At 39.9% G+C, this 18613-nt stretch overlaps 1 protein-coding gene across 2 annotated transcripts in view; it reads right to left on the reverse strand.

The window, feature by feature from the left end:
* Positions 1 to 18613, reverse strand: part of GALNT18 (polypeptide N-acetylgalactosaminyltransferase 18) — a gene marked incomplete at both ends in the record, with an annotated part of 236302 nt that overhangs the window by 48050 nt on the left and 169639 nt on the right. The window contains 2 exons of one of the 2 annotated variants that reach the window (XM_080345458.1): positions 2126 to 2263; positions 7706 to 7891. In XM_080345458.1, the coding sequence (XP_080201584.1) occupies positions 2126 to 2263; positions 7706 to 7891 (324 nt within the window). The remainder of the gene's footprint in view (positions 1 to 2125; positions 2264 to 7705; positions 7892 to 18613) is intronic. The other variant, XM_080345457.1, reaches the window with a different exon arrangement.

Genomic DNA, 18613 nt, shown 5'->3' on the forward strand with positions numbered 1-18613 from the left:
CCCACTGACATCCCTTTCTCCTGACTCTAAGGGTACTGCAGAATTCAGAAAGAAATGTGGTTCCCAAACCCTTACTCTACCACCAACCCTAACCCCGTCTGTATGCCACAGCATAAACTAGACATGGATGATACAACTGTTTTCCTAACTGTCACAGAAGAGGAGATTTGGGATTCAGGAAATAAGTATGCGTGTTGACACTGCAGATGCCTATCTCCTAATTCTCATCCCTATTCAGATAGCTCTTGTAATTACTCAGTACTTTTAAAAATTACTGATAATGCTATAGTACCAATATATCTATTTTCTACCCAAAAAAAAAAAGAGTTGATGAATGCAAGCACTTGGAGAATCAGCAAGCAGCTGACTTGCTTTGAAATATCACAGCTTTTTCCATTATAAGACATGCAAGCAGACATGAAGACTAGAGATCCAAGCAATGCTTTGACTAAAAAGATTGGGGCTCTTTATCTTATTGTTTCATACAACAGTATTTTGTAAAAGAGTAAGCTGTGTATTTCATGAAACGCTCCCCCTTTACCTGTACGGATGCATTGCTACAGCTGTCCACCACTCTTTTTTGTGATAGTACAAATAATGAATTAAAGCCAACTCCTCACATCTGTCTTAGCTGATGGGGCTACTCTCATACTGCAGACAAATCATGTGTGTTATTATGCAGTACCTAAATATGCATGTTCTGCTGACCAGTGAGTTCAGTATTTCTGTACCAAACTCTTTCTGATTCTTTTTAGTTTGTATGTTGCCTTCAAGGAACCTTCAAAGGCTGATGAAAGTCTCAGCAGAATACAAAATCACAGGGTGCCTGCTCGCCGATTTTCACTTTGACTTACATGATGTGGAGTTAATCCTGAGACTACACAAGTACATTTGCTATTCCACTGGTCTTCCTTTTTTATCTAGTATCACTTCTACCTGCAGTCAAAGATTTCTTTTTAGCCAGAGGTCCCTACAAGCAGAACCGTGCATCTGTTAGCTGCTATGCCTTCTTCTCAGGAAAACCCATGCCTGATCAGATCATGGCATTGCTGAGGGCAGTTCCAGAGTCTGTGGAAGAGGGTCTTTGCACACAGGTGTGATTTTGGCTTTGTTCTGAACTATTTTGGAAAGTAAGTATTATCTCATGTATTTAACAATGACCTAAACCTTTGATGGAAGTGGTTTTCTTCTCTCTTTGGACTGTATGAAAAGCCAGAACAATAATTGTAATTGATTATCAAAGGGGTCATGGAACTTCGTGGAGCATACAATCACTTCAATTGCCAAAACAGCAGCTGCTCTGTGGCACCCTCAAGGGTCTTCTCAGAGCCTCACTGGAAAACCACACAACTCAGACTTGTTTTTGAGGAGGAATGTCTCAAACCAAACCTTAACACTTGCATGATCTGCTCTTTCTATTATACTTACATTTTCTGATTGGGACTTGCAAAAAGGAAAATTTAATTCACAGGAATCAATTTTTGTGAATATGACACCAGACAGAGAATGTGAAAAGGACGTCCTAGCTCCACTAGCTTATTATGGGCCTGTATTAACTTACTGTGTTCATCTTCCACATCATGCACACTTGCTCTCTCTGTTTAGATTGCCAGTTTTCTAGGGGCAAGAATTGTCTCTGCTTTAATTAGCACAGTACCACTCAAGTGAGATTTCAACACAGACAAGGGTACTACTGTCACAAGAGTCATGATGATGATTATACCAAAATACAGGCATTTGAGGATTTAAATTCTGACTTGGCTATAATATTAAGAAGCTTGAAGTTGAAATACTGAGCATATTTCGTTAATTCACCTGCTGCCACAATCCTTCCAACTGACACCTGCAGTGTGTCTAAAAAATTATACCTTGGTTGTCTCTGAGAGGAATGGAACAAACAAACAAAACATCAGGGAGGAAGTTAATGTGCAGAATACCTCATCAAGAACTACAGCAGAGCAGCTGTCTCTGTCAACTCACCAGTCTATGAAGTATTTGAACTACTGACTTCAGGTTTATCTGATTCTTCTACTTGGAGCCAGGCACTGTCTTCATGAATTACTTCCACTATTATACCTTCCTTCCCCCACCTTTTTAAAGGAGAAAATATAACCAAGATCCTTACCACCCCATAGGCGACAGTATCTGAATACATTCTCATTTCTGGATAGACGCTGACAAGGTACCACCTAAAGGTCTTGCACTGGAGCTTCTTCCTCAAGGCCTTCCTCTCAGAAATATCACCAATATCAATTCCAGAGTCCTGCATATAAAACAAGGGACAGAAAAAGCAGAAAAGAAATCATTAATGCACTTCTGTGTAAACTGATCATCCAGAGTCTCCCTCATTGCAAAGGGGATTATGACCTATGGTAATTAGCAGTTCTGGGTCACAGAGTGAGTCTGTTACCACACACTCCGTAAGTGACCCGGTTAAATATGATACAGGCCACCATGGCAACGTATCTTTCAACATCTTCTTGGATCAATGGAAAGACTCTACTGACTCAGCAGGGTTTACACATCTAGCTCCCAAGGAATATCACCGTTTTTTCTCTAATTTCCCAGCACCTTCAAAATCCAAAAGTAACTGGCAGGAAGTAGCAAGTTGCCCTAGAAACGGCCTTATTGCTGGTGTCCCACTGTGCCTAGTCATGAGTATTATATATAACACTTTCTGGCCATTTCTGAAGTCTGAGTTTACTGTTTCACTGCAAAAAGCAGATGCTTTGCTCACCTTTCTGAAATATCGCTTACTAAATTTTTCTTGTAATGTAAAAATAAACATTGCTAATTTTGTTAAAAGTAATTGCAGAATATTCTCTCCCCTAATTTTTATTCTTCTTTACATTTCTGGATAACCTAATTTCTACTTATCACAAGGCCAGATCATAAAGCGTGAGTTTCATAAAGTTCCTATATATAAAAATCAATAATTTCTCGCATTAAAATCACGCAACAGAAATTTTTATAGAGGGATCTAAGTGCAATTCCACAACTGCTCTTTGACAGGAAGTAAAATGAGACATTTTGCTCCACATTTTGGTCCACCACTTCAGCCTCAGAAAAAACAGGATAATAAATTTTGATAGGGAAATCCTATAATCTGTCTACTTAAACAACAGCTTCTACTGGATAATAAAGGCCCCAAAGATTTTGCCAGCCAGCAGCTATGATTCAAAAATAACACTGGAATTAGCTACACATCAAAAAGGTATCCTTATAAGTAACCAGGTTTCTGAGCTGCTGAAGCAACAGCTGCTTCTTACATCCCAAAGCACTGAATTAATATATAATAATAATAATAACATATATATATTATAATAATACCAAGTATGTTTTATTATGGAAGCATTTTCTAACTACAGTAGAATTGACTTCCACGTTAGTAAAGTATACTATAAAGTAGGAAACTGAGGTCTGGGATAAACAGGCATAACTCAAGTTTGATGATTCCCCTCCCCTTTGGCCATTAATTGTTCATAAAATGTTATGTAGAACTGCTCCTTTAGAGATCATGTTTTCCTGATTTTTCTAGCAAGTGGCTAGATAAAGGAACACACTGTAGGGTGCTGTAAGACAACCAACTGATTCCATGGACAAATCCCACTCATGCACTGCTCTGGCTGCACTTGCAGCTGGTGTGAAGGCAAAGAACGATGCCAGCACAGACATTTGACCTCCAGCACATCCCAGGCTTCCTGGGATCAGGTACTGAATTGGTCCAGTGCATCCTGACTCCTTTCTCATGCACCCCTGCAGGTACCAATGCTTGTTTCCTCACAGTTTGCTGTATAAGGTAAGAAAGAGCATCTGGGGCCTCAGTAATCGCATCCTCCCATGCAGCTGGAGAAGGCAAATAGCTCACACATAGCACACTGGCTTTATCATCAGCAACAACCCAGTGTGTTCCCCAAAGCTGAGAATATGATGGGAGGAGAAAAAGGAGAAAAAACAAAACAATTTAAAAAAACCCCACAAACCAAAAACATAGAGGATGACAGAGGGAGAACGTGGCTCTTGCTTCTGGGACTTGAAAAATCTTTCCTTTGGGTTTCAAGTGCTTTTCTGAATCTATTTGTCTAATGCAGGAATAGTTACAGTTACAATGCAGGAATCACCACAGTATCTGAGGTCCACATTTGAAGCCTCAGTGCTTCAGAGCCACCTGCAGAGATCCCAAGAGGGCAGTCACAGCACGCTGCCAAATGAGTCTAACTCCTTTTTATTATCATTAGCTTTCAAAGACTAAAACCTTTGGAAACACCTGACTATGGAGCTTCTCACAGATCTGGGAATTCTGCCACGGAAAAAACATGTCCTGTGGTTAACATTTTGGAATAACGTATTTCATGTAAAGTCCCTACTGCTATAATTGAATACATTTCTATTACCTCCACAGTCCATTACCAGTGTGCTATTTCATCAGCTTCCAGACAGAGAATTACTCCTGTAGTTACCCACTTGTGTAACAGTATTTGGCCATGCTAGCTGTCTGTCCTCTGTGTGTCTCTCACAATGACGCCTCAACATCTTTTTGCCTAAGCTGAAGCTAGGTTTGATTTGAAAATTGTCCCTCATTGGTATTTCACCTTTAATTTAATCTTGAGGGAAGCAAAGATAAAACAGAGATATTGCCATCCAGTCTGAGATCTAAATGTGACCTAATTCATCCCCAGCCTTTCTCACCCATCATCTCTTTGCCCCCTGCCTACTGGAATTCTTTATTACAAGTGTCTCACAAGCCCAAAGTTTTTTTTAGGTTGCTTCTTTACACTGAATATTCCTTCTTTCTACAGATGTTTCTATAACAATCAGACTGCATCACTCCTAACCTTTTGATGTATAAAAGAGGACTCCTGCTAATGATGTAGGTTTTCTTTATACTGACTGATTCAATTGCAGTGCTTGGGAGTGTAATTTTGTGCTCTATTTTCATCTTCCCCTTAAAAGGCCAGAAGCTTTCCTTAAACATGTATTTGTTTCTGACTGCTCTAGAATCCATTCAGTACTCCCCAAGTTTAGCATGAGAAAGGAAAAGGTGCTCCCAGGTCTTTGGAGCAATTCCCCCAGTCCTTGGCACCTGGCCTTGCACTTGTTTAACATAGCTTCAAATTACACAGGTGAGTTGGGAAACTCGAGCAAATATCAGGTTGTCAGAACAAAACAGAGCCTCAACGCTCTTCTAACTCCTTAACTGTTTTCCATCTGGTAAAAGATGTAAGCTGGGTGAACACCACTGGAATGTGCCCAGTGTAAGTCCCAGAGCCCATCTGACAGGAAAGCCTCCTGGAGGCGACAGATGCCATCCTGTCTTGGAACATCCCAGAGCAATTATCACTTAATGAGAAGATTCAGGGTTTACAGGCCTGTTACAAATGTGAAAACTAAGCTGTTTCCCAGCATATTTTATGGGCACATGCGTGATTATTTGGTTTTCTACAGCAATGAGAAATACAAACCAAGGTTCTTTGTGTGAGGTTCTGTGCACACACATAGTAAATAGATTCCTCCCTTCAACAGAGGCATCTCATTATGTTGCAGAAGAGGCTACCACTATTAAAACCTGATTTAGTGCTTGCCATTTCCAGCTTTTAAGTCTGCAGTATGGTTTGACAGCAGTAGCCTTTGTGAAGATAAAGAGAGAAAGTAATCTGCATTGCAATTTATTCCAGCAGTTCAGTACAATGATTAGTACATTTGTGATGGGAAAATGACTGGAGATTGAAGTAATAAGAAAACTTGTTACTCCTCCCCAAAACTATGAACCAAATCTGTTTTGGCAGTAGAAGATCTACTGTGCAAACATCTTGATGCACTTTGTGACCTGAAAAAAACAGTCCAGTCCACATATTGCATTTATTTTTCCTTTGTTTAACGAAATATATTTGCTTCTTTTGTTTAATATATGAGTTTTAAAATGTATTATATCAGACTTATTCTTCTCATCTACTGGCACAGTCAAGACTGTTATTATTACTTGTTAAATTTTCATTTAACAAGTAATAATAACAACTTATCTTTGTATTATTATGAATTTGATTTCCAAAGTGCATTCAAATCTCAACTTTGCACAAGATTAAGCACTACCACCATCATATCCAGATAAATATTATGCAAATATATGTACAATACTGTATATCCTGGTTAGCAAAAGGAATTTCTAAGTTTTGTGCTAATGCTACGTTTGCAAGTCAAAAAATGAAACTTGATCAATCAATGAAGATCAACCAATCTTCAGGAAAATAAGTAACGATATAAAATAGAAACTGAAACATAAATCTATCAAGTTAATGACAAAAAAATAATTTGAAATTGTTTTGATGCAAAATAAGTATCCCTATCTACCCGAAAAGTCTCTATTCTCATACACACTGCTCCAAACAGGGACACTTATGCAGCAGCTTAGAGTCTGTGAATGTGAGAGCAGCTTCCAGAAAGGTCCCTTCCCTATACCAGACCATAGAGGAATTTTTCCCAGTGCTTTCCTGCTATGTTATATGGTTAATTCTGCAACCTGAAAATAGGAAAATTACTTCCCCACTTTGCCAAAATTATTTAATTTTAACCACAGGAAACAAGGGAAATTACTGAAAGCAGCTGAATCAACATCAGCATTTACATAATATCTAGCTGGTTTTTGGTTTCTAACCTTTTTTCCTTATTAAACTAAAAGAGAAGTACCACATTTTATTTCCTGAACCAAAACTCACAGCAAAACCAGTTTATTCAAACAGTTGCAAAATCACTCTAAGAAATCTTACAGAAATTTTATTAAAGAAAAAAAGAACTAAAAAGAACTAACCAAGTTCATTTATTAAGTCTGGAATATTTGCTTTTGCTGTAATGATGACAACTGCTCACTGTAAGTCAAACCTCAGATTAAACTAGACATGGTTTCCAACCTCTAGGTAGAAACAACTATTCTACGTGGATCCTGGATATTTTCCAGAATACATACAGGACAATAGTCAACTTTCTCAGAGCCATATAGCTCTTAACAGTTCATGGATTAAATACCATCAAGTACAGAAACTAAGAACATGTAAAACAATCAGATGTCACACAGAACTCTCCGGTCAGCCATCCAACAATATCTTTTCAATACTATGGACCAACCATTGGTCATCTATAGAAAAGAAATCGGGACAAGCAGGCCAAAAGGGATTTGCAGCTAGATCCTACAATATGTCATGACGTCAGCCAGCCACTCTTACTCTGATGTGAAAATTACTCAAGAGAGATACATCCACACTTGAATTGATAGATGTTAACCCCCCTCGACCCTTGGCAGAATGCCCCTCACAAATCTGGTGGAATTACAGCTCTCAGTGATGGTAAATAAGACACTTAAATAAAAAATAAGATATGTAATTTAGATTTGATGACTTTCCCCCTCCATTTCTGCAACTACTAGATTAAAATGACCACGCAGATTCATCAGTGAGGATGATGAACTTGACAAGAAATTAATTTTTAAGAAACCTGAAGACAAAGGAATTATTCTAGAATAAGACAAACCTACATATATGTTTTTACATGTAAGTGTGTATGTGTAGGTATATCTTATGCCTATATGTAAGAAATAAATACATACGTGTATACAAATAACAAAATCCTAGCAGAAAAATAAAAATTCAGAATAGGAACCAAACCCCAAATGTTCTAAAGCCAAACCTTGCAAACACCAGTCTTTGTGACTCACCTCCTGCGGTATGTTCCATGCCATATAGACATGGCTCTTAAACTCATCCATCCAGACTTCAGCCACTCTTAGTGCATTTCTCCGGACATGAGCAGTTAGATCTTCTGTGTATGGCTTATGTGCTCTTTCAATGTGGGCAATCCTGGAACAAGGTAGAACCTCAACACTTCCTCCACATTGCCATACCTAGGAGGAAAAAAGACATCCTGCTAGTGAGACCTCCCGAGTAAATACACTGACATTTTATTTCTATGCTTGCCACTCTTACAAAGGAGAATAATTACTCAAGACTTACTTGACTACATAGATTTTTTTTTTTGACAGTTGTGAGAGGAGAAAGTTATTACCTTGCCTTACCATGAATCATTACTAGTACTTAATCTTATTGCAGAATTATTACATTACCAGTAGACTCTCATCACAGTCTTCCAGGATCCATTTAGTTATTCTCAAGATTATTAATAAAATCATGTATAGGGTGTCCAAAACAGTAGTGTCTGGGTTCAAGTTTTAATGCTCTGCAGGCACTTCATAAGATTGTGGACAGTCCCTCTCAATGCATACACACACTATTCAGAATCTGGAACTAGGCAGCCTTGTGCAGAAGGGAAAATAAGACAATCACCTTTTTAAGATCACTAAGGCTCCAGGTTCTAGAAAGACTAGGAATATAAATGCATCTTAAGCTTTGCTTTTAACATAGCTCAGAAAGGTTTATTTCTTTTGAGAAAGAGTGACAAAGCCTAAGATCGCCTAGTGACAATGGTCTACGAACAATTTCAAGACACACCACTCTTAGGAATTATAATCCATGTATAATGCAGGTTACTGTTCCTGCTCAAGTGTGTTTCAGTTTTGCCTTCTACCACAGCTGAACTAGCGTCCATAATGTTAATCATAAGTATTGCATTCATTTCTGATTTTCTCTCCCTCTGCTTTCAACAAGAGAAAACCCCTTTGGCAGCCTTAACAGTCAGTGAAGGACTTGAATTATTTTACTAGAAGTTCTTTTTCTGTGTACCTTGTATTACATAAACTTCCTAACAAGATCAAGGCAGCCTATTCATAATGGTTGAATGGATGCTGCTCAGTTCTTCAAACTGTTTGATCCTGCTGAAGAAGTACTTCAGTGTCCCAGAGGCAGTTGTACTCACTGAGAAGTGACAGAGTTTGTCTCTGATACTGCCAGGAGAGACTTCCATCCAAGGCTCAGTATCCCATATCAAGAGAGCAAAAAAAATGAAGGCAAGGGTGCTCTTTCCTCATACAGTTCATCCAGAAGAGAATATATTCCGGTCTCCCTCCTGGTGGCCAGGGATGCGGGTTGGCAGAACATCACGTTCTGGAGCTGATCTCAGACCCCTCAGGTCTGTCCATCCTATAGGCATATGCTCTACTAAGGAAGCACTTTGTTCAGTCATTCATTTTATATATTTAGACATCTGGCTTGAATGCAGCATTTAGGCATCTGGCGGCTCCTGAGACCAGAAAGTGTGGCATGGATTCAGAATGTTCACAAAGCCTTTTCTGAACTGGTGCCTAATTGAATTCAGCATATGCTGGGAGAAGAGATAGAGCCTTGGTTGTCAGAGCTCTCTGGAAGATGAGCTATCACATGAACCCACCGCACAGTTGAGAAGGGAGCTGAAAAGACTTCAGCATGTCTCCACATCCAGAACTTGAAAAACCATAAGAGCAAATAAACATAACCATTACCATCATAAGGGCAAAACTGAGATGATCGTAAATATATAAAAATAAATGGGCAATTGATCTGGTACAAGAATAAATAATCTGGAAACAACATTTGCGTCCTGTCTTTCTAAGTATCATATAAAGTGGGCAATCCAGGTTAATGATCTTACAAAAATAATAGTTTGTCAAACATTTAATTCTAAATGGTTCAGCTACATTTCGTCATAAAGATTAAATGTTAAGTATCATCAGCCTTTGCTCACACAATGCCTGCTTTCAATCCAAGCCATTTCTCAGCTCGGCATTGACATCCAGCTATAAATTGTTTCAGAGTTACTCACTGTACGCTGTTTAAATGAGTACCATAAAAGACAAGGAAGATGTAGAGACGGTCATAACTTAGCCCAGGATAAGACAATTCACACACCGCATGCGCTGCCTCCCCTGCCCCACCTTTGCTCACTTTCACTAGGGATGGCCCCGATCCAACTCCAACAGTGAACACCAAATCTTTTGTGGGACTTTCACAGTTAGGTCTGTACGTCATCTTCACAACAAGCTGAACCAAAAATTCACAGTCTATAATAAGCTGAATTTCCAAGTAATTTCCAGTATACAAAAATCTGAAGAGTGGACTCATCTTTAATTTTAGCACTGACACAGTAAAAAGTAAAATCTAATTTGACTTTATAATGAAGTCATACGTGTTTTCAAAAAATACAAAGTCTTTAATGTAGTTTGTAAATAACAATTACCCACTACCTGAATAAACACCAATTAAGCATATCTGGTGGCCACTCCTTTCTGTCAGACACCAGCAGTCTTTGTTCTATTTCCAAAGACTAATTACTCTGCAAGAACCATGAATTCACTTAAAAACTTCATGGTAAGAGGGAGCTGCCAGTACAGATACTGAAAGAACAGGCAGGTTGCATTAAACAGCTTCAAAAACCAACTACTATATCTAAGCAAAAATCTCCTGCAATCCATGAACACGTTATTAGCATGCACTGAAACTGGACCAGAGATATAAGATAGTAATTTCCATATATCAAGATGAAAAAAGTCCTTTAATTAAAGACTTTTTAAAGGGGAAGATGTGAGAAACACGTGTGATCTGAAGATATGGGAATCATAAGTTACAGTGTGTGCAGAGCTTGCAGTTACAGCACTGAACAGGTAAAAAGGGAAACATTGCACCCATTTTTAAAAGCAGTAGAAAGGAGGACCCCAGGAACCACTGAACTGTCAGCCTCATGTCTGTGCCTGGGAAGATCATGGCACAGATCCTCCCAGAAGCTACGCTATGGCACATGGAGGACAGGGAGGTGATTCGAGACAGCCAGCACGGCTTCACCAAGGGCAAGTCCTGCCTGACCATCCTTGTGGCCTTCTACGATGGAACAACTACATCAGTGGACAAAGGAAGGACTATGGATGTCATCTATCTGGTCTTCTGTAAAGCCTTTGACACGGCCCCCCACAACATCCTTCTCTCTAAACGGGAGAGAGATGGATTTGATGGGTGGACCATTCAGTGGATGAGGAACGGGCTGGATGGTCACATCCAGAGGGTAGCGGTCAATGGCTCAATGTCTTGACGGACACTGATAACAAGTGGTGTCCCTCAGGGGTCCGTACTGGGACCAGTAATATTAATTATCTTCATCAGTAAAGTTTTAGCTAAACTATATGGTTTGACATATAATGTTATCTGTCAGCATACTGTCTCTGCAATCAGTAATACCTATTGACAAAGCCACTCGTACATACTGCAAGAAAGAAAGTTGATTCATTTCCTAAACTGTGGTTAAAAGGAAATACAACACTTTTGCTGTTGCCCATGAAGATGTTTTACCTGTTGTAAGAAGAGGAGGAAACTGCTAGCAATAGTCTCAATTACCTGCCAGATCCCTAAACGTACATATACACTTGTCAAAAAATAACATATGCTTCCATCATTGTGATACAATAAATAGCAATTCACATCTCACTCTGTAAAAGCAACAATGGCAAAACTGTACCAATGGGTCTCAGGCTTTGTCTTAAGGCAAAGACCTTAGAAAGTTTTCAAGTGTGAGGGACTGGGAGTACTTAGTGTGATTGCTGGAGCCCCAGCAATGCAGAAAGCTTGCTTTTCTTTGGAAGTGTTTCTTGAGTTTCTGGTCCTGCTGGTTTACTTTGCAGAAACAGTCTTTTAGAAAAAGAACTCACTAACTGGAGCTTCTCTTCCAAAGAGCTCTCAGAATCCACTTCAGTGTATTTTCAACACTCCCTTCCAAGAGGGTCTTAGAAAGAGCTCTTTATTCTTGAATTTCTTGAGGAGGTTCATGTATTTGTTATAGCCTCAAGAAGGGCTTAGAGAGCTTCCTCTTCTTGAAAGAGTTCCTTCATCACCAGCAAGAGTTAGTAAAGTTCCATTAAAAAATTCAGATTATAACAGGGCAGTAGTAGTGCCAAGGTGGTTTGTAACACTTAGGAAGCCGAAAGACTAAAATCAGCAAAACCTGTGACCTAAACTAAGCAAAGCAAGTGAAGATGATAAAAACATTAAGTGAATACAGATTATCTAGTTGAGGGAAAGAAAAAAAAGGGAGGAGGTGCGAGGGAGAAAATCTCTCTCCCTTTTTTATCTTCAGTTCTTATGACGTGAAGAATTTGTCCAGGCTCTAAGCACTTCTTACTGTTAATTCACTGAAGGTACATTTACATGTAAGCTATAGTTGGGACCCTATATTTGTGTGAATTTATGTTCACCACGATTAAAGCAGCCCCTCAGAGCAAATGGAAAACACGTTCTTTGCACTGGAAGAGCCAGGAAAGCAGAGGACACGTAAAACTGCAGAGAGAGAACAGGCAGGGGCACAACAGACCAGCTGCAACTCCCACTGTGGTACAGGAGCAAAGGACCCACACACCGGGCAGCCCGTGGGATGGCACAAGCCGGGCAGCCACAGCCACACACCAAACAGCTTCCTCAGGCATTCTGCAGAGGCACGAGCCCAATGCCGCTGTGCTGCCTGTCCCCACCAGCACCCGGGCAGTTGTCACCGGGCAGCAGAGACGGGGGACTCGCACATCCTTAGAAATGGATAAATCAAGCTGGTAATCTATTTTTTTTTTTTTTAGAGCAAATTCCATTCACATCTGGAAAATCTGCTTCACTAGAGAGAGGGTCTTCACTTCTATTCAGTTTCATTTTTAAATCTATGTCCTTTAGTAAATCCTTTTCAATTGCATTTAAACATTTTTGAATTTGCATATTTAATCAAAACAATTACAACTCTGAAGCTGAGCCCTCTCTTGAATGTTTAATTCATACTTCATTATAAAATGATATAACACTTCTTCATTAAAAGTGTTTCTTTTTATCTCTTTAATCAGAGTGTTCTTTTCGTGTTGTGGAAGCTTTATCTAATAAAAAAATAAACCCTACACAATCCTGAGCAGTTTATTAACATGTATTGCATTCATTAAATTGACACAGATCATGCAGTTTCTCCAAGAACTGCTGTGACCTCGTTTGAAACCGTAATTTCATTTGGACTACAAACAAAACTTCTAATAATTAAGTGATTTCTCAAAAAGCTGAAACAATTTCTAGCTGCTTTGAAGTCTGCAAATGACAAAATTAGAACTCGTTAAAGATGCCCTGAAGATTAACAAAAAAGCAGTCAGTGTGAATTAATTACTACTGCGGATACAAACAAATAGCCACCAATCTCTTTAAAATATATTTTGGGGCACAATTTAATGCAAAAATACTTGTGAATTGTGTTAACCTTTGTCATTACTGTTAATCGTTTACTGATAACCAGTTATGATCTTAATGTTTTACAAGCAAGTATGAATAAACTATTTTCATTCAATACCTTCAGCTACGTCTGTGATCATTTGGGGTCTGCATTTTTATTTTAGTATCTTGACAAATGACTGCACAAAGGCCTCAGTCACATTAACATTATTAGAATACAGTTGGAAACGAAGGAGAATAACACTTGTTACGGAAGCTACGATTCTTGGTTACTCCTTGCTTCTTGTGTGCAAGAATAGCTTTTCTCCATAACCGAGCTGATAATCCTAACATAAAACTGTAAGCAATGCGCAAAAACACACTCCTACAATCTAGAAGATTTTATAAAGGGTTTTAAACATAACTAGAGCTGCTCTCAATTTTTAAAATGTAAATTATCCCTCAAATCTCACTTTTGAAGTCATCACTAATTGCCTCATAGGCCGTATTTTACATTAATTGTGCCGTTATGAAACACTCACTGAAAAAGTAATACATGTAAAGACTCTTCCCGTATTAAATTGTCAGTAGTTTCTTTCCTCTTTTAGCTAATTGCTTCATTACGTACTTTTTAAATGGTTTTGTTCTGCAGGGATTAATTTTGCACATATCTTCATGAGCTGTGAAACTTTTACAAAGTATTGTTACACAAAGTATGTTGTGTTGCTGGTTGACAATTACAGGAACTACTCCATGCCTTGTGTTACTAAGAGATAACACGCTTCAAGGGTCACTGAAGACATACGGCTTTATTCAGTTCTTTTGCGAATGTGTCTATCTCATTGCTAGAGACAGCAAATAACTGACACATAAATAGCCACATTGCCAAGTTTAAGTCATGAATAGTAAGTAAAATAAATCACTTTTCAGGTTAAAAGGCAAAAAAGGAGCAAACTGAATAATCAGATCACCACTGGTTTAGTATTCATGGAGCAACTTACTGCATTGCCCGTCTTTCATGTTTTTACCTTTGTCTCCCTTACCACTTAGCTTGGTCAGTCTTGTTAATTTTGCACTAATCCTGAAGACTTCATTAGTACCAGAAGACCAAGCTAAGAAGAGAATATTTCAGCCGGAAGGGACCTACAGCGATCATCCAGTCCAACTGTCTGACCACTTTAGGGCTGACCAAAAGTTAAAGGGTGTTGTTAAGGGCATTGTCCAAATGCCACTTAAAACACTGACAGGCCCGAGGCATTGACGACCTCTCTAGGAAGCCTGTTCCAGTGTCCGACCACCCTCTCAGTAAATCAACGCTTCCTAATGTCCAGCATAAACCTCCCCTGGCGCAGCTTTGAACCGTTCCCACGTGTCCTATCGCTGGATCCCAGGGAGAAGAGACCAGCACCTGCCTGTCCACGTCCCCTCCTCAGGAAGCTGTAGAGAGCCATGAGGTCGCCCCTCAGCCTCTTTTTCTGTAAACCAGGCAAGCCAAAATTCCTCAGCTGCTCTTCACAGGACATTCCTTCGAGCCCTTCCACCAGCTTTGCTGCCCTCCTCTGGATGCTTTCAAGGACCTTCACATCCTTCTTAAATTGTGGGGCACAGCACTGTGCACAGCACTCAAGGTGAGGTTGCACCAACGCTGAATCCAGTGGGACAATCAACTCTTTTGACCGGCTGATGCCCCCAGGATGGGGTTTGCCCCCCGGCTGCCAGGACACACACCGCTGGCTCCTGTTGGGCTGCTGTGGACCAGCATCCCCAGATCCCATCCTGCGGGGCTGCTCTCCAGCCACTCCTCTCCCAGTTTATATTTGTGCCTGGTGTTACTCTGATCTAGGTGCAGAATCTAAGGTTAATTTTGGTTTTGAAAGTACCTGACTGTGTTAACAATCTGAATCCCAAGATTACACAGACTTGTGAACATTCAGGGGATAGAGCTGGCCCCTTAAAATTTCAGTGTCCACCAATGGGAAGTAACTGTCCTGTGGGGGACTACTCTGGGTCCCTGGATTCCCTGGTGGAGGGCATGGGAACAGAGGTTGGCCTTGAAGATATTAAGGTGTACCCATGAGAAAGAAGGGAGTAAAAGAGTAACATTAACGATAGCAAAATGGGCCAATGATATGTTACTATTGCAGCCTGTAAGTAATAGCAAAAAGACACTTGAGCTGGTAAAGACTATATAAAAAGGCATCTGTGGTAATAAATGGAGACTGCTGTTTGTACTTAAGAGCTTGGTTTATGTCGTTTGTCCGTCTCAATAGCGACACTGTTCCCATACTCGTGGTCATCCGATTCAGGGGACTGGGAGGCCCAAGGTGTAGCAGTATTATTAAAGACAGAGAAAAAAAAGCATTTAGTGCCTCCAGTTTTTTCTTCATTCCTACTAGTCAGATAACATTCAGCAAGTATTGGTCCAATGCTTTCTTTAGAACTCCTCTTGCTATTAAATTCCTTTAAAAAGCCCTTGTTATCTGACAACACTCTACTTGAGCTTTGGCCTTTTGTGTCTTCTCCTTGCATATACGCATCGCAGCTCTGTAACCTCCTTGTGAAGCCTGACCTTGCTTCCACAGGTCATATAATTTCTTTTTCCTCTCAAGCTCCACAACTGGTTCCCAGTTCAGCCAACCTGGTCTTCTGCCCCACTTGCTTGACTTAGGACACCAGGTGTTGTGATACATGTAAAGGTATCTGGACTTTGCAGTTTTGACCCAAACATGCTGGATCCATCCTGGTAAATCCATCCTGGTCACCTACTCAGTTCTGTTACAGCACAACAATCCCTTGCTCTCTCACACTGGTCTTCCGCTAATCTTTGTTAGATTACTAAATCAGTCTTGCAGTACAAAAAACTCTCCATTTAATTAAATCCTAGAGAGATCTCCCCTCAGTATAACACTAAAACAAACAAAAGTATGGCATCTTCAGAGACTAGGCCGTGAAGAATTGCAATACCAGAAGCTACAATAGCATTGTCACCATGCAGTGACTTAAAGTGCATTAGACTGTCTTAAAATAACACACTAATTAATTGCATCTCACCTGAGTTCACTGATTTACAAGTGCATACTGACTTAAATGGTTTACTTCTTTCCATAGCACTATGAACAACAATTTCCTCTCGTAAAACATCAAGATGTCTGTATTACCGCCCAGCTGGTGATGTGCAACCACACAAGCATAACTGGTGAAAAAACACTTGTTAGAAATCTCCAAGTACCTCTTCCTCCCTCCTTGGAGGGTACAGTGATCTCATGTGGTAGCTGGTGCTGTATCAATCATTTGCTTTCCTGTGGGAGCAGCTAATAAAATGTTCTCTTTCCAGAAAGAGCAAAAACACAAAAACAATTCACTGGTAATGTTGTCTGTATGTATAATTACACATGCTGTAGCTGCAAGTTACCTGCTGAGGCATTAATGGGCAAAACCAGGGAAAAAACAATTATTCCACCGTAGGTTTGACACAAAACCATAAGAAGCCACAGAAAGTCAGCTTCTGTTGATGTCATTCATGACTGACACCAGTTTGGAGGCATGAAAATTTCTTATTTTATTCTTAGTAGAGGCTAGGTGGGGTTTGTTTGTTTGTTTCCTGTTGAAATTATGACCCTATAAATAGAGAAATTCAGTCTGTGTTATCTTGGGATTCAGGCTGTTAACACAGCAAGGTACTTCCCAAACCAAAATTAACCTTAGCAATAATTCTGGCCACACTCAGAAGCTGCTACTGGTTACACAGGATGCTAGGCAATGTCTTGCACTGCTCAAGAATGATATTTATCTTGGTGAAAGAGTAGGCTACAAAAAGCATTGGCTACTTCTTGTAAGAAGTAACATTTGGTCAATCTTTAAAATCTTTTCTTGCTGAGTTCAGTCTAGAAATGATCTCTTCTTAATCCACAAAATGGATAAAAATAAAACAGACCTCTTCATCTGAAGTTTTAATGTAAAGTTAAAGAGAAACCACTATCTTAAAAAGCAGTATTTAAATGTTACCTAAAAGTAGGAACTAAGAATATTCTTATTCCTGTACTTCTCAGCCCTTCCCCTTCACACATCATCAACCTAATACAGTTGAACAGCACCTGTGAACATTCACTAAGGATTTTTTGTATACAGCAAATCATCCCCAAGTGGGAAGGACTATGGCCTACTTACTAAAATCAAGTCAAAAACATGGCTTTAAGGCCACAGCAAGTGAGGGTAGCTGAAAGTGCAGGAATGGGGGACGTCTAGATTAATTTTCCTGAAGGGAATTTAGGGAAGATGTGCACTGCTCAGCCGAGTGCCATGAAAGGGGACCCAGCAGCAAGGACACAAAGGGACGCGATGGACACATGACACATCCCACTGCTCACTCCCCATGCAAACTTCCACAATACAGCAGCTCGGTGAAAAATCTCCTCACTTTCGCTATTCCCTCCCTCTTGGCATACCGGCCTCAATTTTCCTAACACAACAGTTCGTGAGGCAGTGTGGTAAATCACAAACTGATGAACACTAAAATTAACCCTGCAGTTTGAAGAAGTTATATGTAGAGGTTTATCTCTGAACTGGAGGTGTTCAGAGACACTGCGTACCTGTGCTGGCCGGGCCAAAGCACCAGTGCGCTGCGAGAGGGACAACAAGAGGATGGCCAGGAGAAGGAGAAAATGTAAAACAGCACAGCTGTCCAAGCCTATGTGTAGTGAAACTACACTCTAACTTGTACACTATGCAAAGGCTTTGTCTAATGAAAGCAGATATCTATTTACATGCAATATATCCATTATTTCATATAATTCATGGCCTGTTTTAGAAACACTGACAAGTAAAATTGCTGGAAACTTCTAGAGAAAGAGGAAAAAGTCAAAAATGTTTTCAGATAAATAGGGAGATTTGGGGGCAATGGTAAATATCTGCACTTGCTCGTGATTATCACAAAGAGGACTCTTGCAATGGCATATCATAAGAAAGGGGTCCCAGGTGAGAAACAATTGGAATACACAAGCACTTTGGATTGGAAGTGACTGGAAATCTAAGGCATCAATTGGATTCTACACACCACGAGACAGAGTGGGTTAACTGGTCAGCAATGAAGAGTCACGATCACAGAAGCTGGGGTGGGAGAAAGTTAAAAAACAAGCAAACAAACAAACAAAAGATAGAGTCAAAAGCACCTTCAAAAAAAAACCCACCCCCAACCAAAACCCACCCCAAAACAAACAAACCAACAAATGGAAGACAGCTCTGGAATTCAAGGAGAGGATAGATCAGGGAGACACATGGCAGACTTCACATCTGCTTTGCCCTACAACAGAGGGACCCTATGGTAAAGAAAATACCCCAAAGAACACTGGGACTATTTTCTGATCAAATAACTCACTTCTGCACCTCTGTTCATAAACTGCATTTCTCTAGCTTTCCACCAACAGAAAAAGCATCACCTTCCCTTATGTTCTATAGACAAACTACTAGACTAACAAGAAATG

This window comes from Nesoenas mayeri, assembly GCF_963082525.1.
Source record: "Nesoenas mayeri genome assembly, chromosome: 5".
Taxonomy (NCBI): domain Eukaryota; kingdom Metazoa; phylum Chordata; class Aves; order Columbiformes; family Columbidae; genus Nesoenas; species Nesoenas mayeri.